The sequence below is a fragment of the Wickerhamomyces ciferrii genome, contig 00043, assembly GCF_000313485.1.
Source record: "Wickerhamomyces ciferrii WGS project CAIF00000000 data, strain NRRL Y-1031 F-60-10, contig 00043, whole genome shotgun sequence".
Classification (NCBI taxonomy): Eukaryota; Fungi; Ascomycota; class Saccharomycetes; order Phaffomycetales; family Wickerhamomycetaceae; genus Hansenula; species Hansenula ciferrii.
Genome location: NW_011887697.1, coordinates 60,227 through 87,253, shown reverse-complemented (window position 1 = coordinate 87,253; position 27,027 = coordinate 60,227). Strand labels below are relative to the sequence as shown.

General features: G+C 33.8%; 8 protein-coding genes across 8 annotated transcripts; 4 read left to right on the top strand and 4 right to left on the bottom strand.

The window, feature by feature from the left end:
- Nucleotides 1-1,082: 1,082 nt before the first annotated feature.
- On the top strand, nt 1,083-4,403 carry ALS1 (putative agglutinin-like protein; the record flags this gene model as incomplete). Its single annotated transcript, XM_011277447.1, has 2 exons — nt 1,083-2,073; nt 2,146-4,403. The coding sequence occupies 2 exons, from the start codon at nt 1,083-1,085 to the stop codon at nt 4,401-4,403; spliced, it is 3,249 nt and encodes a 1,082-aa protein (XP_011275749.1).
- Nucleotides 4,404-4,771: 368 nt separating this feature from the next.
- Nucleotides 4,772-6,343, bottom strand: BN7_1940 (uncharacterized protein; the record flags this gene model as incomplete). Its single annotated transcript, XM_011277446.1, has 1 exon — nt 4,772-6,343. The coding sequence occupies one exon, from the start codon at nt 6,341-6,343 to the stop codon at nt 4,772-4,774; it is 1,572 nt and encodes a 523-aa protein (XP_011275748.1).
- Nucleotides 6,344-7,545: 1,202 nt separating this feature from the next.
- On the bottom strand, nt 7,546-9,873 carry BN7_1939 (Cell surface glycoprotein; the record flags this gene model as incomplete). Its single annotated transcript, XM_011277445.1, has 1 exon — nt 7,546-9,873. One exon carries the CDS (start codon nt 9,871-9,873, stop codon nt 7,546-7,548), a length of 2,328 nt encoding a protein of 775 aa, XP_011275747.1.
- Nucleotides 9,874-15,471: 5,598 nt separating this feature from the next.
- BN7_1938 (glycosyltransferase family 32 protein) lies at nt 15,472-16,683 on the top strand (the record flags this gene model as incomplete). Its single annotated transcript, XM_011277444.1, has 1 exon — nt 15,472-16,683. One exon carries the CDS (start codon nt 15,472-15,474, stop codon nt 16,681-16,683), a length of 1,212 nt encoding a protein of 403 aa, XP_011275746.1.
- A 1,223-nt stretch (nt 16,684-17,906) lies between these two features.
- Nucleotides 17,907-19,979, bottom strand: BN7_1937 (Alpha-1,3-mannosyltransferase MNN1; the record flags this gene model as incomplete). The annotated part of the gene is made up of 1 exon (XM_011277443.1): nt 17,907-19,979. The coding sequence occupies one exon, from the start codon at nt 19,977-19,979 to the stop codon at nt 17,907-17,909; it is 2,073 nt and encodes a 690-aa protein (XP_011275745.1).
- Nucleotides 19,980-20,740: 761 nt separating this feature from the next.
- Nucleotides 20,741-22,420, bottom strand: BN7_1936 (uncharacterized protein; the record flags this gene model as incomplete). Its single annotated transcript, XM_011277442.1, has 1 exon — nt 20,741-22,420. One exon carries the CDS (start codon nt 22,418-22,420, stop codon nt 20,741-20,743), a length of 1,680 nt encoding a protein of 559 aa, XP_011275744.1.
- Nucleotides 22,421-23,050: 630 nt separating this feature from the next.
- BN7_1935 (glycosyltransferase family 32 protein) lies at nt 23,051-24,256 on the top strand (the record flags this gene model as incomplete). The annotated part of the gene is made up of 1 exon (XM_011277441.1): nt 23,051-24,256. The coding sequence occupies one exon, from the start codon at nt 23,051-23,053 to the stop codon at nt 24,254-24,256; it is 1,206 nt and encodes a 401-aa protein (XP_011275743.1).
- A 736-nt stretch (nt 24,257-24,992) lies between these two features.
- On the top strand, nt 24,993-26,192 carry BN7_1934 (glycosyltransferase family 32 protein; the record flags this gene model as incomplete). Its single annotated transcript, XM_011277440.1, has 1 exon — nt 24,993-26,192. The coding sequence occupies one exon, from the start codon at nt 24,993-24,995 to the stop codon at nt 26,190-26,192; it is 1,200 nt and encodes a 399-aa protein (XP_011275742.1).
- Nucleotides 26,193-27,027: the final 835 nt, after the last annotated feature.

Below are 27,027 nucleotides of genomic sequence, written 5' to 3'. Positions count from 1 at the left end.
AATGTTGAACCCACGAATGCCTGAGCAAAGAACATCAAGTGTTATAACTTATGAGTTACCAACTTGGACCACACCAACCGAGGAAATCAAATTTGCTTATTCTACATGAGTACGCTCTGCATCAATACGCAAAATACCTTGATACGTCAATTCATCCTTTGATGATTTCCGTTCTTTTGTTGAATATCTCGCAAATTAATTCAATAATGATGAGATAAATCGACCGTTGTTCAAGGAAAACATGCGCATTACTACTACAATTATTGGATCATTACAGTATTATAGACATGTCACATATCACGAAACATATTTTTTGAGTATAGTCAACTGGAATGTGGAATGGTTTCTGATTAAAATTAAATCACTCTAGGATCTGTTTTATTGGTGCTTTCATCACATATTGTCACCCAAAGCTTTCTGCTAACCAGTGGTACCTGTTAACCTTTGAGCACAATCTATAAATAACATCAGGATGTTGTCATGAAACAAAATGGGTATGGTGAATCGTGATCTTCCTCAGTAAAAAGGTTTTTTCATCTCAGATTGGATATTTGATTGTTGATGCTCAGGGCTTTCTGCATAACTATGCATACAACCGAGAAAGATTAAACATGAAATCTGGGAGATCCTTTAACGTTTTATTGATACAATACGATTGTCAAACCGTCAGATCCAAGAAATGTATGGTCTTTTTCCAAACTATCAGTCTAACTAATTTGAACTCATATTTGATTGAAATATTGCCTATTCATAGAGTTGAAGAACCAGAATATCTAGATATTTTATAGGAGCTAAAGTTACCAAATCAACATAAACTATATTTCAACATACATTAAAAACACTTTCTCGTGATTGAGGACTATTAAAGGACGCGTTCAAGAATAATTATCAAAATCTATCAAGGCAGATGCATGACGGTTAAGTACACTATATGCCTTTCAATCCAGTACGAACTTTTAGTTTTAAATTAAAATGTTTATATATAAGAAATGGAATATAAATACTCATTCATTTCCTATCAAACTTTGATTTGGAACTTGTTTCATTCAACATCAAGAAAGTTATACACTCGCTTAATAAAGATGCTTTATTCCAAACTTTCAAAGACATTGGTCACTGGTGCATTAACATTAGGTGCTACTGCAAAGCATTGTGATAATGTTTTCAGATCAATTGAATCTGTTAACTTATATGAAGGTGAAGGATATCCTATGGATTTTTATCAAATGAAATTAAATTGGAGAATTGATCAAGATCAAGAAGTTCATGTTGGTGATACTTTCTCATTGGACATGCCTAATGTTATGGAAGTTAGATTAACTGAATCCGATGGGTTTGGTAATAGTTTTGATATTGTTACAGATGATAAAACACATATTGCTACATGTGATTTACAACAAGGTGCTGGTAGAACTTCATCTTCAAAAATTTCTTGTGAATGTACCTCTGATCTTTCATCAAAAAGTTATGTTGAAGGTAATTCTAATTTTGATATTGTTTTTGTTGGTGGTGGTCGTTATGATCAAACTGAAGAAGCTAAATGTTGGTCAGTCGGTGAAAACAAAATTACTTTCAACAATAATCTTTCAACTACTATTGATTTCAAAAAAGCTGACACTTATAACACTGGTATTTTTGCTCGTTATTCCATGCAAGATGATGTATACTATTATTATTTATCCCCAGAAAATGTTTGTCAAAATTCAGGTATTCAAGAAGGTAGTTTCACATTTAAAACTGAAGTTGACTGGTCTGACTTTGGTGAATTGAAAAAAGATTTAACTGAAGTTTTCATTGCTAAAGAAATCAATGAGTTTGGTTACCCAACTAGTGTTGAAGAATTACCAGTCACTGATTCATCTTATTCATCAGATGGTAAATCTTATACTGTCAAATTCGGTGCTATTGAAGCTGGTTCCCGTTTTGTTTTCTCTTCCTTTGCCAAATATAGATTCATGGACTCAGAATATAATGCTTTTAATGCTTTAGAATGTTTATGTGGTGATAATCAATATTCAAAAGATATCAAGACTACAAGATTCAGAATTGTTCCTGGTAACACTGGAAGTGGCGGTAATTATAAAGGTGAGTTCATATTTTTATTACAAAAATTAAATTGAGTAATTTACTAACATTTCAAACTAGATATTTCATCAACTTACACAACTACTACTACATCTACATGGACTGGATCAGAAACTACTACAAGCTTTACTACTGGTGGTGATACTGTCACTGAAATTGTTGAAGTTCCAAGTTCCAAACAACATTCAGTTAGCTCTTCCATTTCTTTATCTGAAAGCTGTTCTACTGAAACCACAACTGTCACCACACCTTGGACTGGTACTTTCACTAGTACATTCACTGAATCTGTTCCTTATGGTGGTACTATTGTCACTGTTGTTGTTGAAACCCCAGAAGCTTCCACTGATTGCTCAACCACTGAATCAGAAACTTCAGTTCCTCCATTTGAAAGCTGCTCCACTGAAACCACAACTGTTACTACACCATGGACTGGTACCTTTACTAGTACTTTCACTGAATCAGTTCCTTACGGTGGTACTATTGTTACTGTCGTTGTTGAAACACCAGATATCAAAACACCAAGTGCATCAACTGAATATACTACAACCACCGAAACATGGAGTGAAAGTTATGCTACAACCACTACTGAATCATTATCTTCAGGTGCTACTGTGATCACTGTTGATGTTGAAACCCCAGCTGTCTCATCTCAATCATCTGGTTACTGGAATGTTTCAACCCCAGTTGACTATTCATCAAGCTCAAGTGAAATTATTACAGAATCAACACCAGTTGCAAGTTCTACAACTATTGTTATCACTACTACTGTTTCTGGTCACACTGTTACTACAACTACAGTTATTCCATGTTCAGAAACTGATGTTCCAACAACTAAATCTTCACAAGCTTCTTCCTCTTTGGTTCATTCAACACCAGTTTCTTCATTAACATCTGGAACAGCTTCTCATCCAGCTCCAAGCTCTACCACTATTGTTTACACCACAACTGTTTCAGGCTCCACTGTTACTATTACTGAAACTGTACCATGCTCAACCACTGAAACATCTTCTGTTGAATCTTCAGAACTATCATCAGTTATTATTTCTACATCAGGGTCATCATCTGCTCCACCTGCTAGTCAACCAGGTTCATCATCTGCTCCATTTGCTAGTCAACCAGGCTCATCATCTGCTCCATCTGCTAGTCAACCAGGCTCATCATCTTCTCCATCTGGTACTCAACCAGCTCCAAGCTCCACCACTGTTGTTTACACCACAATTGTTTCAGGCTCAACTATTACTACAACTGAAATTGTTCCATGTTCATCCACTGAAACTTCTTTTGTTGAATCTTCAAAATCATCATCTGCTGTTATTTCAACCTTAGAATCATCATCAGCTCCAGCTGTTAGTCATCCAGGTTCTTCATCAGCTCCAGCTACTAGTCATTTAGAATCATCATCATCTCCATCTGCTAGTCACTCAGGTTCAGCTTCTGGTTCATCATCAGCGGTTTCATCTGGTACTCAACCAGCACCAAGTTCCACCACTGTTGTTTACACTACAATTGTTTCTGGCTCAACTGTTACTTTAACTGAAACTGTTCCATGCTCAACCACTGAAGGTTCTTCTGCTACTACAACTTTAACCAGTGGCCACCAATCATCAGCTGTTCAATCATCAGATTCCAAAACAACACCAGATGCTTCTACTTTAATTGAATCACACAACTCAAAAGTTAGCTCAACTATTTATGGTTCTTCATCATCCACTGCTGTTGTTGGTTCAAGTACTGGTTCTGGTTCTTCTGCTGTTACTAAATCAGTTGATGTTACTAGTGTTTCTTCTGCTAATACCAAATCAACTGATATCGCCACTGGTTCTTCCGCTGTTACCAAACCAACTCATGATGCTAAAGAATCTTCTGTTGTTTCAAAACCAACTGATAAGGCTACTGAATCTAGACATTCATCTAACCCACAAGCTACTACTGGTGGTGAAACTAAAGTTTATTCTTCAAATTCTGAATCTGCTCCAGGTAATCAATCACCAACAGTTCAAACTCAAGCTACACCATTGATCACTTCATCATCTGCTGATGTTCACACAACTGTTATCAAAGCTAGTGGCTCAATTGAAAGTGATAGTACTTCAACTTACACTGATGTTACCATTGTGACTTGTCCAGCTAGCTCAGGTGTCTCAAATTCAAAACCAGCTACTTCATCAGTTGCTGCTGCTCAACAATCTGGTAATTCAACTATCCCAGCTCCAGTTATCTCAACTGCTCCAACTGCTTCAGTATTTGAAGGTGCTGCTACAAGATTAGGTGTTGCAGCTTCGGGTGTTGTTGTTTTCATTTCAATGTTATTCTTATGATTTTAAGGTTATTCTTTTCATTACTATTACAATCATCAATTAATTCTTTATTCAATTCATGTGTTAGTTATTGATTCAACTAATACATTACAGTATTGAAAACATTCTTTCAAAACTATTTGTTTTCTTTGACTGATATTCATCAGCGTTATACCCCTATGAACATTCAAATGTTCTTTATTATTCTACATTGACACTTTAGCAATTTTTCAAAGTCTCCAAATTTCTGGGGAACATTGTATTGTATATTTTATTTCAACTTTCAAAGCTATATATTTCTTTTTTAGTGATGTTAATATAATGATATTTTTTAATATACTCAAATTTTTGTATTTCAAGACCTATATAATGATATATAATGATTTTCATTAAACCACATATCTGAACTTGAAGTTTTCAAAATCAGTAAGATCCATAAATTCATAGTTTTCAGGAAGCTCAGGTTGGTGTGTAGTATGGTCAGAACTTAGATTGTCTCTTCTTTTATTCTCTTTTATGTTGACCAAATACATAATCACCATGAGGAACAGAGAAGCAGCAGAGCAGGCAGCCATTATAACTTTACTTTGACGATAATCAGGAGCCCATTTTTCTTGAAAAGTTTGAGGGCCAATCATATTACCGACACAATAAGATACAAGATATAACCCCATAACGACCCCTTTCTTTGTGTAACCTAATGTATTGGTTGTTATCATACTTATAACGGTGACCCATCCAATATGAACAACGGCAGAAAAAACATAACCCACAAACTGTGCTGTTTTATTCTCTGGAAAAGCTAGCAGACAGCATGCAATGAAAGCAACAGAATATCCAGCAATTCCACACAAGGTTCTATTCCCAAAGTATTTTATTGCGTAGAATAGAAAAAATGAAGATAAAAATTGACAAGCACCATTTGGCATTGACAATAATAAGGCTTGTAGCTCACTATACCCAAAGCTATCTTTGATCAAAATGCTACCAAAACTTGTTAAAGCACCATTTGGAACAGTAGATATGATACCGTGTGTGATGTATAGATATGTTCTAATATCTTTAAATGCTTCAATGGCTTGATATCTTTTGAACTTTGGATTACCAAAACCTTGTTGATTAACTCTGATCCTTTCAACAGATATCTTACGCTCTTTCTCTGTGAGAAACCACGCTTCATTAGGAGTATCAGGTAAATGAAAGAATAAGATGACTGATAATAAAAGGGTAAAGATCCCTGTCACTAAAAATAAAAGTTTCCATGCCTTTATTGTCATTGACTCTTCATGTTTAGCCAATCCATAAGCCAAAGCTGCACCTAAGATGTTACCAACACCGTTGCTTGACCACCAAAAAGTATTTCTTTGAAATTGTTCATCTTTCTTGTAGTACTGGGCTGTTAACATAACAGCTGCTGGTGAGATTGCAGATTCCATGGCTCCTAAGAAAAATCTAGCCGTTAACATACCACCAAAATTGAAAGCTGCTGCTGCGTTTAATATTTGTACTGACCCCCAAACAAAGACAAAAGCAGACATTGTTTTCATCAAAGGGAACCTTTGAAGTAATCTAACACTTAAAAATTCAAAGCTTAACCATCCCAAGTAGAAAGCAGTGGTAAGCCAGGAAAATTGATTACCTTTCAACTCTAGATCATCTCTTAACCCCATAATACCAGTAAATGATATGGTAACCTTGTCCATGAATTGAGTACCATAAACAACACAAAGCAGTAGAGTGACGTTCAAATCAAGCTTTCTGACTAGGGAAGATTCTTCTTCCTCTGTGTATGTTATCCCTTTACCTTCCTTTGCTAATTTAAGAGCCAAATCACCATTAGAAATATCACCGTCATTTCGCTCTAAATCTGAGCTTGACAACTCAATAACTTCACCAACATGATGGTCCAACTCGGCCACTTTCACAACGCTTTCAGATTTACTGCTGATCTGTCTAACCATTTTCAGTCGATTTGATCGATAGCTATTAAGTTATAACGCCATCCATAATCTAGAACTTCAATATTGTCCTTTCGGGTCATATTTATACAGATCGAATATCACACTTAAGTCGACTCATCTTAAAGACAATCAACCCACGCGTTTACTTATTCTGTTCCCTTTCTTATCGATTTGGGTGTGAAACGTGAAACCCTCAAAAAGTATGTATATCTATTTAAAAGAGCGATAAGAAACATATTGCAGAACTATTAACAATAGAGAATTTTGTTATCAGTTTTCTATCATCAATTCACTAGACCTTGTTCTCGGACCGGATGGCGTTGTGGAGGGCCCCAAGTACGGGCCGATCGCAGAAACAAGCAAATTAGCTATAGTATATCGTAGAACTACAAGTTCAAATGATATACTGACTTGTAGTCCTAGATATTGGTGAAACTAATCCCATATGGCACATTATGGAGATGATAATAAATATATTCAGCCCTTGAGTATATATCCTAGCCACAAGCTGCTGAAATGACATCTTATAATGCATAATTCGCTTTGATCAGCAGGCCGGCCCTAGTACCATAACATCAATTAAGTGACATATAATATCAAAGCAGACTCCAGAGGCCGTATAGACTGGTTGCTGTTTTGCAGAATGAAAGTGAATAATATGATCTAGATTTGTACGTATATAATATTGTTGCTCGAGAGATAGGGAGTTGTAACAGATTTTAAGAAAAACTTAGATTTGAAATCTACAAATATTTAATTAATTGTGACCAGCAAAACATGGCAAGAATTATATCTTCCAAGGGTCAGATTATAAGAAAAATTGTAAATTAAACATTATTAACAGAAATTATTAATAAATTATAAATATATAATTAGAAGAACATAACAACTTCTTAAAAATGCAGCACCTTCTCAATGAAATGATTGAGTAAACAGTACTGATGAAAAAAACACTTTTGTGATAAACAAATGCACGAAGAAATTCCAAAAACAAAACATGAAGAAAACAGTCTAATAACAAACCTTGGTATAATGAATAAATTTTTTGAAGAATGAAAAAATTAATGAACCTTGAAACCCTATAAAATTCTTGAGTAACGAAAAAACCTAAATTATGAAGCAAAACAAAACTAATTATAATAGCCTAGATGATAAAAATCATCAAGAAAAACAAAATTATATTATGATTATTCAAAAACAACTTATAATAAGAAGTAGATGAATGAACCAACAACAGCGGTGAAACCAACACGTAAGTTAGAAGCAGCACCTTCATATTGAGAAACTGAAGCGACACTTGAACCTTGAGCTGGAGCTGATGAAGCACCTTGGGTAGCTAAAGTAGTTGATGGAGCACCTGAGGTTTCAGCAGCAGTTGAACCTTGTGGAGCAGCAGTAGTAGTACCTTCAGTTGGAGCTGAAGCTGAACCTGATGGAGCTGGAGCAGCTGAGGTTGGAGCAGCTGGAGCTTCTGATGATGGAGCAGCTGGAGTAGCTGGGGTAGCTGAAGTACCTTCAACTGGGGCTGAACCAGATGGAGCTGGAGCACCTGAAGTTGGAGCAGCTGGAGCTTCTGATGATGGAGCTGGAGCACCTGAAGTTGGAGCAGCTGGGGCTTCTGATGATGGAGCAGCTGGAGTAGCTGGAGTAGCAGAAGTACCTTCAGCTGGGGCTGAACCAGATGGAGCTGGAGCACCTGAAGTTGGAGCAGCTGGAACAGTTGAAGTTAATGGACAGTAAGTGGTGTAAACAGTTTCAGTACCTTTGTTGGTTTCAGTAACAACAGTGACACCGGTAGTAGCTGGAACTTCAGTACATTGGTTGTCTTTACAAGAAGTAACAGTGATAACAGCAGTTGATGAAGCAATAACAACTTGAGTTGAGGTTGAGTCTGAACCTTCAGTGGCTTTTGAAGCTGGAGCTGAACCGGATGGAGCTGGAGCACCTGAGGTTTGAGCAGCAGTTGATGGAGCTGGAGCAGCAGTTGAGGTTAATGGACAGTAAGTGGTGTAAACAGTTTCAGTACCTTCTTTGGTTTCAGTAACAACAGTGACACCGGTAGTAGCTGGAACTTCAGTACATTGGTTATCTTTACATGAAGTAACAGTGATAACGGTAGTTGATGAAGCAACAACGACATCAGTTGAGGTTGATTCAGAACCTGATGGAGCAGCTGAGGTTTGAGCAGCAGCTGAAGTACCAGTTGGAGCAGCTGATGAAGTTAATGGACAGTAAGTGGTGTAAATAGTTTCGGTACCTTCTTTGGTTTCAGTGACAACAGTGACACCGGTGGTAACTGGAACAGCTGAACAACCTTGAGAACCTGAACATGAGGTAACAGTGACAACAGTAGTTGATTGTTCTTCTTCAGTAGCAGTTGAGGTTGATTGAGCTGAAGCACCTGATGATTGAGCTGGAGCACCTGAAATAGTGGCAGATGATGAAGCTGGAGCAGATGATGAAGCATCTGATGATTGAGCTGGAGCACCTGAGATAGTAGCAGATGATGAAGCTGGAGCTGATGAAGAAGCATCTGAAGAAGCAGCTGATGAAGCAACTGATGAGGCAGCAGATGAAGCAGATGAAGCAGCTGATGAGGCAGCAGATGAAGCAGATGAAGCAGCAGATGAAGCAGCAGATGAAGCTGAAGCACCAACTGAAGCTGGAGCAGATGATGAAGCAGCAGCAGATGATGATGATGATGAAGCATCTTCATTGATGGTGTTTGATAAGTTGAAGGTAGAAGTTGCTCTTCTGATTAATTTTCTACCATCTGGAGTAGTGATAGTTAATGATAAGTCATTGGTGTATGGAGCACCTGAAGTAGCAGTAGCGTAGATTTTGAAGACTAATTCATCACCGGTGATTGGACCAACAGTAGCAGCAATTGATTCATCTGAAACTTCTTTTTCAGATTCGACACTTGAACCATCAACTTCGGTTTCAACTTTTGAGAAGATGTAATGGTCGGTTTCAGCATCTGATGAGATAGCAGCTTCAGTCCATGGACCAAGAGAAGCTGGAACATGAACTTCCCAGTATGGTTGACCATCTTGTAAACGACCTTCAATGTATGGAGTAGCAGATGATGAAGCAGATGATGATGGGGCAGATGATGAAGCTTCAGATGATGAAGCAACTGATGAAGCATCTGAGGAAACTGGAGCGGATGATGAAGCATCTGATGAAGCTGGAGCTGAGGATGAAGCATCTGATGAAACTGGAGCTGAGGATGAAGCATCTGATGAAACTGGAGCAGATGAGGAAGCAGCTGATGAAGCATCTGATGAAGCTGGAGCTGATGATGAACCAGCAGTTGGAGAGTAAATGAATGAATCTGATGAAGCATCTGAAGAAACTGGTTCTGATGATGGTAATGAGAAAGTTGAAGCTTCTGATGATGATGGACCAGCACCAATTGGAGCACTAGATGAAGCGATTGAGGATGAGTTACCTGAACCGTTGAAGTATTGTGCTGAAGCAGCAGCCATCAAGGTTGCAAGCAAAGTAGCTTTGTTGAATGAAACCATTGTGAATTTCTTTGGTTATTAGCGAATGAACAAAATTCAAAGTGGATGGTTTTCAAATAACTAAGATTAAAAATATTTGAAAGGGATGAGATCTGGCTTTATATATATTAATTTCTGGGTCAAAAATCCATTAATCTTCCAAAGCACCATGATTCATGGCTTGGGCGAAAAGAACTTCGGGTTCACCAAGTTGATGTATGAATTGGTACAATTCAACTGCACATAAAAAATCTATATCTACATAGAATTTTAAAGATCTGCGATTGTACATAATCTACTGCATAAACACACACTTATGTGCATACAGTGAAGTGGTTGTGCAAATCTGAAATAGTTTTTAAATTTCTGTTTTTCTCGGGCAAGCATCTTCTTTTAGGCCGCGCCAGCTCAATTATTCAGAAGAATAGTAAATAGTCACTTTTCCTTTTGATTAAGAAGATGATTAAATAGCTATTTCGGTGATGGGTTTGATTGACTCTCTGAGCAACGTTAACTTCGTTAAGTAATAATATTAATCGTTTGATGATTCTCTTTATAATAATTAAAGCTATTCCCGCAGCTTCAGTTTAGGCAAAGTGGTGGTTACCAAACGCCTCCTTTTGTGGCCCTTATCGCTTTTAAAAATAAATCATCTTGATTCTTCGCGCCGGTTAAAATTCAACGAGTCACAAAACGAAATCGAATTGTTTAGAACGTGGAAAAGCATTTAGCCAAATTTACTAACTATGGTTTAAACTTCATACGGTGATATAATTATGGGTAAACAATATGGTATGGCCTGAACTCTGGTTGATAATCAAATGAGGAAAAACAGCAATGAACGAATGGGGTTATACATCTACTTCAGCTCTTCAGCTACTTCAAAATGAGGACTCGCTCCTATTTTTGATAGCTCAAATAGGAATTTGCATTGATTTGAAAAGCTTAAATAAGCGCTCCTGCTTAGTTTAGTTGAATTTTTAACGTGTATTCCAGACTCCAGTGCGCTCTAGAAGGTAGCTCTACTAAAGTTTAGTAGAAATTAGTATTACCTGATCTAATATAACATGATCCTAATCTCCAATTAATATTTACTCTTGAGCTTTTGATGACTTGCAAACTAATTTCCTTGAAGCTCATTTGGCTAGATCAGTGTTACGGTTTACCATAGAATTCTGGGTCAATTTGTTGTAACTTGTGGGTAATTCTAATTTCTTACTAGTTCTCGCCATCAATGAGCACGGGCCACGCGTATTCTCGTACTCTATTGAAAAATCTCGATTTGACTAAACAGTTTTATTCAGGAACATAGATTTGAAATTAAAAACCCAGATTCAGGAATTACTTTTTTGATCGAAGATTAAAATCTAGGATTTTCTAAATTTTCTCGTACAATTTCTACAGCTACATTGACTTCCCCTAATAATTCATGGTAAATCTCGCTGAAATTCAAGTAAGAATTTCTGATCAATTGCTTTCAAATTCTAGGGTGCGTAAAGATCTACTATTCAAAATAGGTAATTCTTTGAAAAATCAACATTCTCCATGTCAGCTTATTCCATCAGATGTTCGAGCTAACTATTGTGTTGATTCACTGTTGATGAGTTTAAATCATTTTTGATGATCAAGATTCAAGACCCATAAATCAACTCTAACTTCTAACACCCGTCTATAAACTTTATACCATGTTAAAGCTCTGAACATGGTGAATTTCAAATTACAATTACCTCTTGGTGTCATATTGCATTAATCAGTAAGTAGTACTCAGCTAATTTCGGCTTCAATTGAGCTGACTGTGCTGAGTCCTGACTCTGGAGTCTGTAGCTGGTACAATTATTTGAGTTGAACTGGATCAGGATTCAGTACCGGCAAAATAGATACTAGACAACTTACCTTTGAGGTTTGACCAGAACTGGAGTTGTGTAGTTACTAGATACTAGATTGTAATGAGCATTAAAGACATGACCCGCTAAAGCATATTCCAGGCTAAATATTTAGGTACGACATGTCACATAAACCACTTCAGAATCCAGATTCCAGAAGTTATACTACCGGTACGTAGTACGTACTCTACGTATTCAGCTAATTGCCATCGCAGAATTTGTCTTTCAAGCTCAATCGAGCTCAAGAGTCCACGTTGTAACTTGTTATTGATTTTTTGTAGACTAAGGTAGTATTTACTATTATCGATTGTTAGAATCAACATAATATAGAATATATATATAAATTGGTTGCTCAAGTTTTATATAGTTCTGTCTGATTTACAAATTACAACCGTCCTCAATTCATGAACATCAAAGCAACATTGGTTCAAAGCTCTGAGTCCATAAGGAAGTTGAAACGCCTAGTTTGTAATTTGTGATCACTATCCTGTCAACATGTTGTATAAGCAATTGTGCTCTATCATTTACCTCCGGTAAATTAAAGAGTTAAAAGCTTCAAGTTTCAACCATACAAATTTTCAACGGATTATTTTCCTTTCCTGAAGAAGCTCTACGCATGAAAACTGCAAAAGATACATCCGAATATATGTAAATCGTGCATAAGGAGGGCGTAGGTTGAGCAGATGAGCACTGCGGAAAACAGATTTTAACTGTTAAAAGCTACCCAGTTCTACGCAGAAACATCGGTGATTTGAACCATTTCATGGGAAGCTTCCATCAGAAAATAGGCAGCAGCAGCTGAAGGCTGAAGGGCCCGCCCCCAAAGGGGGCTTCCGTCCAAAACCTTTGGAAATTGGTTCCAAGAAGTTCCAACTACGTGCAACTTTCAAACTCTGAGCTTCTTAACTTTCAGCTTTCTAGTTCCTAGTACATACGTCTTTTCTCACTTATATACAGTTTAACTGAAATTTTGTTTCTGAAATTTATTTGTGATTGACTTCAGTCTTCCCTTATTTCATTATATGTTTTATACTCACTCGAAAACACCTTGGTTCTCTATCTGAGCTTTAATGTTTAAGGTTGATAATTCTTTACAAATTACTGTCTGGGTTTCCAACTTCCAAGTTCCAAGGCCAGACTCGACACTGTTCAAACTTCAGAGCTGTCTAGACTCTAGAGGTACAATCGTTTTTTCATCAAGCCATTTTATGTCGATCTTTCCCTAAAAGTTGAGGTATCTCGGAAAATCAATCAATTTTTACGCTGTTGATCTTTTTTTCTAGCCCATGGGCCCATCATGGTCCATGGATATAAATGGACTTTAATGGAGTAAAATAAATCAAGAAGACAGGAACTTTTATAAAGACTCAACCTTATAAGTTATCATAAACTTTAACTGATTTTCAAACACTAGCTAGTACTCTGTTATCTGTTATACTAGTTTTATAATTAGCGCACGTTTTAGCTTAAAGGTGCAATATTATGAGTTGATTGAATAAAACAACCGGGTGTTCACTCTTGACATTGATCTTCAGTTTAACTATTAAAGATGAGAATTGATTATAAACAAACGACGTTGAATTAGACGACGTTTATAATAATTACAATGTTCGTTTTGAGGGTACTTGAGCTGAAGTAGAGCATATTAAATGTTAGTGTGGTGTACAATAATTAATTATTAACGCGTTTTAATTTCAAATAATACTTCGAAGCTTTAACAATGATCTTGAATTTTTCTATGGTAATATTACGCCTAGTGTACGATCTAGCAATCTTTAACAGCTAGCCGATTCAAATAGTTTGAAATTTTACATCATAGTATATACTATATACGTACCATGAAATCAGGTTCGAGATAGTAATTTTGTGTTTATACTGTGTACTTGTGTACTACGTACTGACTCCTGAGTCCTGAGCCATGACTCGTGAGACATGAGTACGCCAGTACACCTCAAACAAAAATATATTATTTACTCAAAAAGTAGGTCGTAAAGTCGCGTAGATCATACTAGACGGTACTAGGTAGACCGTAGTAGCGTAGTAGCTGTTCACTTCAGAGATGAACATCACAGTGCTAACTTTTAAGCAATAATCCGTCAAAAATACCTGTACTGAGTCCTGACTCCTGATATACGCGGACTGGTTCCTCGATGCTTAAATGTTTAAGAAGCTAGGCTAATTAGCTACAGGCTTGGAATAATTATATCATGTATCGAATAGTTTACTGTAGTGTATAATTTGGTTGTGCAATTGTAATTTGTAATTTGTAGTAAATTTTGTCTGAAGCTGTTTGAGAAAATCTTCATGATCAAGATGTTAGTATAGAATTGTGTATATTATATTCGTATTGTAAAAACAATTATTAATAGAAGCTTTCAAGAGTAAACTTAACCGGTACCATAAATTCATGTAGATTGCGGTCGTTAGCATTAGGAAGAACCAATATAATTACTTAGCTATTTATATATATTAATCTAGAGTCCTAGAGTCTATAATTGATTGTGTAATTTACTATTCGGATACTCGATATAAAGACAAAGGAAACTTTTAGATCTTAAGATCGGGAACTCGTATGTGTCATATATCAAATACTGATCGTATCAAGAATCTTTCAAGATTCAATTACAGAAACACAAAAACGCTGCCCAGGGGCCAGTACTGAGTCTTTTAGTTTAACGAGCTGCTTGTTTCATTTCAACTTGAAAGTTGATAGTAGATAAGTCTTACAACAGCTCGGTACTCAAGTTTAGTCGGTGATCAAGGTTATATCTTTGAAACTTGATACCCTGAGGATTAATCAGGAATCGAATAGTTTGAGATTTGAAATCAAAGTTCAGCCCAAAGTGTAAAAATGTTTTCCTATTTGGAAACTGAAATAGAAAATCTTTGAATCTGATGGAATATAATTATATACCCTGGGTTTGACTGCGCTTTTTGTACAGAGCAAAGAGTAATATTACATTCCTTAAGGAATGTTGAAGGTACGTTTCAGTCAAAAATATCTTCCTAAACTTTAGCAAGTACTTTTGTAAGCATCTAAATTTTAAAATCTATGGATTCCCGGACGTTTTGCTGCGTTATCCTTGACCGTTTACGTATTACATTACATTAAAAATTTATGTTTCTTTCTGCTTAAAATTGTTCTGCTTTTTCATGTGAGACGCGTTTTTACATGCTTAAAAAGAAACTTTATTTTCAAGATCTTGAAATTTGAAAAAAAAACAATAAGAAAACAATAAATTCGGCTTGGAGGGTTCGAATGGGGGCTTGAAAACTTTAGGATTCAATTACAAGTCAATATCCTTCTTTTCAAATATAATTATAGTCAATAAGCAATACATTAATACTCTCCACTATTCAATATTGATACACATTTATCGTAGCAAGGAATACCTTCCGTTATTGGATATTCCTGATTATCAGACATCTTTGAATCTATAGATCTGAAAAAACTTTATCTTGACTCAAATTTCGCGCATATCTGTTTTGGCTGTGAATTTTTTAAAGGATAGTAAATTATTTATCGAAATTTTCAAGTCACAAGACTATAACGCTATAACTGGTGCTATTGACTTGGGATATCTCCATTCTTTCTATACGTTGCAATACTTTGTATCTGGTATATCAAGTGTTTTTGAGTGAAGTTTGTCAAACAAATTCTGAAATTCTGGAATCTGAAGTCATTTGTTATCTTACTAATAAAGGTACATACTTATTTATCCTATCTGCATAGATAATGTTCCCAGCATTTAACAAGAAAAGAACATGTATGGTATTAATAGTGCTACTAGTGCTATTAAACATCAGTATACCATCAGTTGTTTATTTCCATGAACCAACAAAACTTCGTGTTAATAAGGCATATAAAGATTACTATACCGGTTATCAAGATGTTGATGAATATAAAATCCATAATGTTTATGCACCAAATGATATAAGATCTAAATTGGCTAAGCATTTCCCATATAAAAAATCTACTGAAAAGTCACCTAGATATATCTGGCAAATGTGGAAAACTACAGATATAACTACTTTAGATGAAAATTTACAAAAATTGATTGAAACTTGGAGAACTCAAACTGTTGAAGAAAAAGGTTCATTCCGTTATGAAATGATTGGTGATGAAACATTAAGTGAACTTGTTAATGAAACATTTGCTGAAGTTCCAGAAGTTGCTGAAGCATTCCATATTTTACCAAAAATCATTTTGAAATCTGATTTTATGAGATATATTTTAATGTTTGCATTTGGTGGTATTTATTCAGATATTGATACAAGTCTTGATAAAGACATTCTTGGATGGTTACCATATGAAGAAACAGTTTTTGATAAAGAAAATCAAGTGGGATTAAGTATAGGTATTGAAAGTGATCGTGATGAAATGGATTGGGCAAGAAATGGTATGGCTCGTCGTGTTCAACTATGTCAATGGACATTACAAGCTAAACCAAACCATCCTTTCTATAGAGAATTGATTTATAGAATCAGTGACTTGGCATTGAATCATTTTGATCCTGAAACAATGATTTTAACTAAAGGTGGGAAAAAATATGATTTAAATTCTGGTTCTGAAACAAAATTCGCAGGTGTTATGGAATGGACAGGACCTGCTATGTTTACTGATACAGTTTTTGAATATTTAAATGAAGTTTATAAAACAAGTGAAGAATTAAATCCAGAATTAAATTTTGCAAATGAAAAAATCATTGATCCAAATTTACCTTTAAATTTATTATCAAAAGTTAAATATATGGAATTACCAGGTTCTGTACATAATGAATATGACCCAATTGAAAGACCATTTGGATGGCAAAACTTAACCAAACAAGAACATCCAATATTATTCGATGACGATGTCTTATTATTGCCTCATTTATCATTTGGTAATAGACAAGGTGGTGATTTAGATTATGCTATGCATCATTTTAAAGGTTCTTGGAAAGGTTGATTGATAATTAATAATAATATGCTGTTTTCGTTTGTATTTTATAACCCATGATGTAGGTATAACTCACAACGATATTTGTAGGATTGTCTTATATACCTTTCAGTCTCCTTAATGCAACTTTATTTATTCATTAGAACGTCATTTTCGAGGCTTTATGAAATCTGAACTTGATCTAAACCTAATTTTTAGTGTGTGCATATATTAGTTGAGTTACATAACTAATAGATCAAACTTATAGATGACATTGACAACATATCATATAGAACAAACTGAGTGATATCTATAGCTCTTCAACGGATGATGTACAAAATAATTCCTTTCAATATGTATTTATGGCTTCAATATTATTGTTAACTTCATAATGCTAATAATTTACCGCGAATTCTACATATATGCGTGAATATTACATAATCAATATATGTCGATAAATTAAATACTGCTTTAAACGCTTTAGAAATACTTATAGAAATATTCCAAACACTTTTCTATGGTATTAATCTAGCAGTGATCAATATGGTGCTATTATTTTCACCAAAAAAAAATTTGAAATTTTTAAATTTTCAAAAAAGTGTACCAGCTTAACTAAATTTAGATTTCAAATTCGTAACTTTTCAAAATTTCTAAAATTCGAAAAGTTTATTTTAAGCCTCGAAACTCAGTTCATAGCATTCTAAGAATGTGAAATACAATATTAAAGTATTTTATTCATATATTTTAACCAAAAGTTTTCCATAAATTCAATATTCTTGAAACTCCACACTAAATTGGCCGCGGACGGGGTTAGTCGGAGACTAGTACAACTCGTATATACGCCAGTAACTACAATTCAATTGACTGAACGTCAACGATAAGTATAAACAAATACGTCATAGATGCTCTATTGAATCACAGCAGACTGTCTGATAGAAATTAGAGTTCATTAGAGGGATAAACTTGATGCATGATATCAACTGCACAGAATTGATTCATGAGATATAAATAAGTGAATATTAATCTCCGATCGAATACAACGTCAGTATATTAGTAACTAGACGTAGTCGAATATATTATTAATAAGTACGCATCCAGCTTGATGAGGATAGTTAAGCTTTTCTTATCAAGTTTCATTTAAAGTGTTGGTACACCTAATTTACATTTCATATAAGCTCAACATCAATCAAAGATTTCAATTAAATATTATATTATACAGGATTAAATTATTATTTTATTTTTCATTATGATTCTTATTTCTTTGATGGTAAGGTCCATAAAGAATCAATATATTCTAAGACTTGATATTGTGAAGCGGTAAATTCAACAACATCACCATGGAATTTCTTATCATTTTTAGCACCTAAAATATCATAAGCACACAAAATTTCTGAATTACAATAACCTTCTTTATCGGTTATTGAGGTATCAACTTCATCAACTTTATTTTTTGCTGTTATTTCTTGTTGGATTGGTATTATAGCAGCTTTTAACTTTGTTGCTTCTAAATTCCATTTAATTAAATCTTTAACTTGTCCTTTGAACTTACGATATGCTGGTTTTTTAATTTCTTCCTCTAAGTTTAATCCATCACGATCACAATTCAATGCACCATTTGTAACGAATAATAAAGTTGAATTATCAGAATCGAAATGACCTTTGTGCATTGAACAAATTTCTTTAGAAACACTGTCTTTAATTCTTCTATTTTCTTCTTCTGTATATTCTCCAACAATACCCATATTTGAACTATGGAAATGAACTTCTGGTGAATATCCTGATAATAATGGACCTAACCATATGAATTCTTTTTGAATATTTTTAGTTTTAAATGTTAATGGTAAATGACTTAAAGTCAATGAAGTTAAAATACCAAGGAATTGTTCCTTTTTATCCAAGACTATAACATCATTATTAGCAATCGAAGTGAATCCATCTTTAAAGAATCTTGAATTTTCTAAAAATTCTTTGGAAACTTGAGAAATTGGGAATAAATGTTCATCGACTTTAGTTGGTAATAAATCTGTAAAGAATTCTAATTCATTTTTATCAACTGGTGCATTCAATCTAAAATCAGGGAAGTAATAAGTACCAGTTTTAGTGAAATCAACATTTTGTAAAATTGATAATAATCCATTTAATGGCAATACAGCAGGGTCTAACATTAAAACTCTTTGGAAGGAACTGAACAACAAAGCAAAGTTTTTGTATCTTGTACGATCCCATGATTTGTGGAATTTGGCATTGACAGACATCTCAATATTTGCAAAATAAACGTCTTGTTTTGGTAAAGATTTTGTATAAAATGGTGGTAATTGATCAAATGAATCATCTTGGAAATATTTGGAAGAATCAATTTCTTCGCTGTATATTTCAAGAATTTCAGCTTCGTCAGTATCCTTTAGGTCACCTTTATGAACAATTTGAACAGGTAATTCATTACCAATGAATCTTAAAACTTTACCTAATCTCTTTACATGTTCAATATCTTTGGAGTCAAATACTGGTAAAACTATACCCTGACCATTCAAACCATGTTTGAAGTTATATAAGAATGATGATTTAGGATTATAATCCTCATCATCATGTGCATCACCAACAGATGGAACACCAACAGGTAATTGTTCAGTACCATGTTTATAAACTGGATAAATTTTGGAAATCCATGGGAAAAGTCTAATTTCTAATTCATTTGATAATTGGAAAATATTAGATTTGGATAATTCTGAATCAACTTCATCATCCCAAAAGATATTATAGGCTTTAATACCAGTAGCTTCTTGAAATAAATTATTTTCAATAAAACAAGTACCAAAGACTCTTTGAGTTGACATATAATTGATTAATTTTTGAATGTATAATTTATCAGTTGCAAAATCCTTTTGATATGTTTTTTCCCATTCTCTAATCATATCGTCTTTAACTCTTTCACCTTTTTGTTTGACTTCAGCTTTCTTTTGAGCAATAAAAGATTTAAGACTTGGTGTGATTTTGATATCATTGAGATTTTTGTAAAACCATTCAAAATCTTTAAAGTCTGAATTTCCATTAACATTATTGAATAATTTAACACAACGTTCACTCAATTCCATTTTCTCAAAACCTTCTACTCCCAGTATAGAATCATAATGTGTGTTATAAGCTTCATCTGGTTTAATCACCAATAATTCACGATTTTGTTCTAAACCACTAGTACCATGGAATATTTGGAAAGCAAAGATGAAGAGTAGCGTAACTATCACAGTTGTCTTGAACACTTGAATTCTATATATCCCAACATTTGCTGTGTATTGGAACACCTTATCCATAAATGAAGAATCAGACATTATATGGATGGACCCCGTGGCTTTCAATCAATAAATCCCTGTTGTATACCAAAGAAAAAGCACTCCCAAGGATATGAGCTTTGAAAAAATAGTACCTGGTGGGTTTAAGTAATGAATGAATATATGATACCTGTTTTAAGAGGGTTGATAAAGGTGAAGAAATGGATGGTGAAGATAGAACAGATTAAAAACTAGTTGTTTGAATAAAAATTCAAACGTGATTTTCACTGTAAAATGGACTAGTCCCTTGATATGCATACTACTGCACTCTGAAGACTTGAATTGAAATAAAGAGCACGCGTAGTCTCGTGAGAACCCTGAAAATAATTGGGTCTCGCGAGGAAGATTTGATTCTGTTGTATAGAATTTAACATCATGAATTGAGATCATGAAGAGTACTATATTCATGGATTTAGATTTAGTGAACATGTGAAACTATGAAGAAGATTTATCGATTGACTAATGAAATCAAAACATGCCAGAGGTTTTTTTTATTGGGGCTACATTACACAGGAGAAACTACTAGGAAGTGTCTATCAACTTAGACATGTTACCGAAAAAAAGAAAAGCTATTAAAGAGCATTGAAATTGAATCACTGATGGTTGATTTAGAAATATCTTAAGCAATTTTGATGCTGTGTCATTATTTATATTGATTACACGCGAAAGAAATTCTAATTTATGAATGAATATTATATAAACTTAACTAAAGTGGAACGAAGCAATTATAATAAAATATATATTAACACATTACCATCAATTCAATATCTGTTTGATGCAGTTCTGGTGAATGGATTCTGTCTTTTAAGACCAAATAAGTATGAGCTTTGACCTCCGAAAGGAATATCAGGATATTCGACAGGTATGTATTGTTTATTTGGAAGTCCAGGACTTGATGAAATCCTGCTCTCAATATTTTCTTCATCACAATCTGAATTAGAAAGTTCATCCTCCTCTTTTTTTCCTATAGTTCCATCCATAATTGCAGATTTAATAAATCCATTTAAAATCGAAGTTTTCGAAATGAATTTCTTCCTTTGCTCATCTTTATATTGTTTTGGAGTAGCATAGTTATCAGGATAATTATCATGCCAAATGATATGTTTCATCCCTGTTTTACCAGGCTCTAAGAGGCGAAAATCTTCGAAATATTTGATAGCTTTGAGTTGCAAACTTGAACATTTCAATGGGACATTACCAATTGTTAAACGATTAACAATAGCATCTGAAAACTTAATTGGAAATTTAACATCACCAAAAACATCTTTGAATATAATGACATCTGAAAATTTGACATGAGCTGTGAAATAATTACTGAGTAGAATTTTATCACATCTATCATCAAGTGAAACAGCCGTTACAGAAGTAGCTCCAGCAAGAGATATGGTAACACTTTGTGAATCATAACTCAAAAGTACGTTTTTGTTAATCACGTTTATTTCTTCGAAATCACTGAGTAGAGCACCACAAATAATGAAAGCAGCAAGTTCTAACCTATTGTGAAGATGAAGTGGTAGTTTGGTTAATCGCATAGCTCTAATTGATTTGTTGATAAGAGAACTCTCCCCATCCAATTTGGATTTAGCACTAAGTTTTTGAAATATTGAGTTTTGTAATTTTAGCACAGCTTCAAAACATATGGAGAACAAACCAGATATTACAATATAAATAAAATTATTTGTGAGTATTAAACCAGCAAAGATATAATAAAGCTTTGGATATCTAGGTGACGGCTCTATGTAGCTGAAATATGATAAATTTCCACCTTTCTTTGGTATATTATCTAGATGAAGTGTTTTGAATTCTTTTTTGAAAGTAACCTTATTCCCAAAGTCGGTATCTTCAGTTTCATTTTCACATTTTCTATCATTACTATTTTCAAATTTGGAGCTGTGATGCACGCGTAACCTTTTCAACTGATCCTTCAATGATTTTTTAACAATTGATTGTGTCAAGAATTCTTTGAGTTTTATACGAGGAAGCATTGAAGGAGGTACACTGGCTGGATCTTGAGGAATTTTACCAAACCAAGGTTTTAAAAGAGATAGTTTCAATTGTCCCATAATCTCTATTCTAAAAAAAAAAGAAGTCAGTTGCAAAAGGGTATGTCGTGGGATAAGAAGTGAAATCCATGATGCATTGACTTGTTCAAAAGGAACTGGGAAACAAACATTCCCAAAAATTTGTTGGAAGCTGATAACTTTATTATACTTCATAAATTCTGTCCTGTAAATATCAACAATATATCGATCATCATCTATCTTTATAGCACTGTTTGTCTCTTCTAAACCATGAATTGTTATTGAATGATGATTTTCATCTGATACAATATGCATTGGAGTTGATGGTATTTTACCATCCTTCATGTAATTGATTATAGTACCAGCACAACAGAATGAAATGACTTCAGCTTTGGTGTTTAAGTACTTGGGAAGAGACATTTTGATTTATTGATGGTTCCTGAATGCTCATGAATCTCAAATTAATAGTATCATAGCTTCGTCCATCTTATAATTAGGTGAATTTTTGAACTTTTGAATCTAGTATAATTATGGAATGTGACTGATCATATTGAAGTTTTAGTTTTTCCTCGGGAAGCCTTCAATTACCGGTACTCCTTAAAAACGTTTGATCGACGGACTACTGTACGATATGAATAAGACGTTGAATTTTTACATAAAAATTATCTTGTACCTCATAACAAATCAGTCTCGAATCAAACAGACAAGGACTCAGAAGATAGATACAAATGAATATGATACTATCTTGAAGTATACTAAAATAGCTTATCAGCTAGTCTAGAAAGATAGTCCAATGTTTTCGAACGGAAGCATTGGTGAGGGTGAGACTCAAAAAAATATTTTAGCATATGAGATTCAATAGTGATTCAGAATTACTACCAGCTACGAGAAGTATTAGACACTGAAGTCATAGGAGCTAAGTTTTTTAATAAAGAATATAAAACAGTGGAGATTTGTACTCATTTCATATAAACTTTCAATCAGGCCAAACTTTATTTTTTCTCAATATACTAGATTGTTTTATCATACACTCAAATTTTTTCTTATAAGATGATCATCAAGAATAAGAAATCAACCACAGCACTGATATTGATTTCAACAGTTTTATTGGTATTATTCATAAAAAGTGGTTCACAATTCAAATCCATTGCAAGTAAACATGCTCAAAAATTATATCTCAAGTATTCATATAGTTCAGTTGATGATTATAGAATCGCTTCATATTCAAACGATGAAATGGATCAACTTCGTCGAAATTTATCTATACATTTCCCATATAAGAAAAACACTGATGAGATACCGAGAAATATATGGCAAATATGGAAATCTGATGATGTTACAACTTTAGATCAAGGATTACAAAATTTGATTCATACTTGGAAAGATCAAGAAAATTTCACATATACATTAGTTCAAGATACTAAATTAGGTGAGTTTCTTCATGATACTTTTATTGATACTGCACCTGCCGTTTTAGAAGCCTTAGATAAGTTACCAGAGATCATTTTGAAAACAGATTTTGCTAGATATTTATTAATGTTTGTCTATGGTGGTGTTTATTCAGATATTGATACCAGAGCAAATCAAAACATTACAAGTTGGTTATCATATAATAATACTATAACGCCAGATTTACCGAATCAGATAGGATTAGTTATGGGTATTGAAAGTGATCGTGATGAAAAAAATTGGTATAGAGATTCAATGGCGAGAAGATTACAATATTGTCAATGGACATTACAATCTAAACCTGGTCATCCAATGTATAGAGAATTAATTGCTAGAATTGTTGATATAACCTTAAATGGGTATGATACAACTAATCAAATATTACACACAAAAGATGGGTCCAAGTTTGATTTAAAGAAAAGTTCAAGTACGAGATTAAGTGGTATTTTACAATGGACTGGTCCTGGTGTGATTACTGATGCAGTATTTGATTATTTGAATGATGTTTATAAAACAAGTGAATTCTTAGATCCAGAATTAGATTTCAAGAATGATAAAATGATTGATCCTAATAGAAAACTGAATTTGTTTTCAAAAGTGAAGTATGAAAAATTAAGAGGTTATATACATAATGGGTATGATCCAATTGAAAGACCATGGGGATGGCAAAATTTGACTAAACAAGAGAAGCCTATCCTGTTTGATGATGATGTTTTACTATTACCACGTAAATCGTTTGGTAATATAGATGGTGGTCAATTAGATTATGTTAAACATTTCTTCAAAGGTACTTGGAAGAATAACTAGTTGAGTCAATAAGTATCACAGGAATATGAATATCAAATACAAAAATCATGAGCTAATTGTATATAGAAGTTTATGATTCAACAACTAGATGATAGAGATCAATTTCTTAAGCTTTCAATAGAGCTATAATATATTTGTTAATGTCCTTGTCTTGAGTCTAAAACCCTTTAGGACTAATTAGAAAATATGCGCGACCGACTAATACGTACATGATCATAAACAAAAAAAAGAACTAATTTTTAAAACCAATAATTGTCATGTAATTGTAATCTAATCTTAAAAAAATCAATCTCAAATCAAGCAGGAAAGGACTCAGAGCTCAGATGACAAACACCTAAACATGATATATGATGAAGTATACGTATTACGTATTGTTGAAGAAGACCAATTTCATCATACTGAACGGAAATGGTGTACCTCAAAAACTCACAACTGGGAAATCGCTTCAAAATGATTCAAAACTAGATAGAATTATTAGACATTAGGGCAAAAAATGAACTTATCAGTAATAAATACTAAAAGAAATGCGGAAATCATGAGATTCTTCAACATGATTATGAACACGTTCTTGATAACTTATTCTTCCAGCTTACTCTTTGTTTCCCCCAAATATCGAACTACAAGTAGTGAAGATATCCACTCATTTTTTTTTTATATATCTGGTCTAATGATTAATCCTTCAAAATTCATTCATAATAGGTTGGACTGGATCCATAGTTCAGAGATTACATAGGGGATGATAATCAAGAATAAGAAGACCACTGCAATAATATTAATTTCAACAGTTTTATTGACACTTTTTCTGAAATGTGGTTCACAATTTAAATCTATTGCAAATAAACATGCTCAACAGTTATATCTTAAATATTCATATGGTTCAGTTGATGAATATAGAGTTGCTTCTTATTCAAATGATGAGATGGATCAAATTCGTCGAAATCTATCCATACATTTCCCATATAAGAAGAATACAGATGAGATACCAAAAAACATATGGCAAATTTGGAAATCTGATAATATCTCAACTTTGGATGAAGGATTACAAGACTTGATTCATTCTTGGAAAGATCAAGAAAATTTCACATATACATTAGTTCAAGATACTAAATTAGGTGAATTTCTTCATGATTCATTTATTGATACTGCACCAGCTGTATTGAAAGCTTTAGATAAGTTACCAGAGATTATCTTGAAGACAGATTTTGCTAGATATTTATTCATGTTTGCCTATGGTGGTGTTTATTCAGATATTGATACTAGATCAAACCATAACATTACAAATTGGTTATCATATAATAATACCATAACACCAGATTTACCGAACCAAGTTGGTCTCGTCATGGGTATTGAGAGTGATAATGACCAAAAAGAGTTCTATAGAGGTGAAATGGCAAGAAGGTTACAATATTGTCAATGGACATTACAATCTAAACCTGGGCATCCAATGTATAGAGAATTGGTTTCTAGAATTGTTGATTTGACTTTAAATCATTTTGATCCAGAGACAATGACATTAACAAAAGATGGTAAAAAATTTAATTTGAAAAAAGGTTCTAGTACAAGAATGGCAGGTATATTAGATTGGACAGGTCCTGGGATAGTTACAGATGCGGTATTTGATTATTTGAATGATGTTTATAAAACAAGTGAATTATTAAATCCAGAATTGGATTTCAAAAATGATAAAATGATTGATCCAAATAGAGAATTGAATTTGTTTTCAAGAGTTAAATATCAGTTACAAAGAGGGTTTATTAATAATGGATATGATCCATTGGAAAGACCACTTGGATGGCAAAATTTTACCAAACAAGTAAGACCAATTCTTTTCGATGATGATGTTTTACTATTACCACAGAAATCGTTTGCTGGTTTTGATGGTGGTCCTTTGAACTATGTTAGACATTTTTTCAAAGGTACTTGGAAGAATAACTAGACGATTTTTTAATTTTTTAATAGAGGTATATATGTTTATATATGCTAATGTAGGGTTTCGATTAGCTGTCATTATTGATAACGTCCTAACAAAATTTGCAACGCTAGTTCTTTACGAACAATTCATTCAACCATCTAGAGCTAATCTACTGACCGTTGGCCAGTGGCCACCTAGAGGCTAGCCCTTAAAGTTTAGTACAATATTTGATGAATTATGTTTTCAACTCCTTGAAAAATTGTGTCTCAGACTTCCTTGTTTAAAAGACGTCTCAGATCGCCCAAAATTGAACTAGTTTTCAACTGGATAACTGATTTGATCAATGATCAATATCCCGTCCCACTTAGATTCAGAAATAGTTACAACTTACAAGTCTTTCAACTTTCTATTGTATTTGGGGATGTCTTTACTAAATAATTATTTTTAATCACAGTTGATGTGCTGCATAGAAGGTCCTCTATAATCCTGGGGAAAAATTGAAACTTTTATTTCCGTGAATTTGAAATGAAAATTAGTTCAACAAAATGAGTTTACAAGCTTAAACAGAGATTGGCGAAATGTATATTTTAGGTTTCCATTGGATCAAAGAGTCGCGTGCTTCTTTATCAGTAAGTAGTAAGCTATCATGGCTTATTTCTGAATCCTGACCAGCTTTTTAGCTCTTAGACACGGGATATCATATCAGGGTTTAGTTATGCACATTTGTTTCTTAGTTTCTTTTGACGCGGATATATTTTGTTAGTACAATTGAACAATTATGATAAGAATCAAGATTCAAGACCCAGAAATACATATAAAGGTATGTGTATCTTGAGGATTGTTAAACATGGTCTGTGAA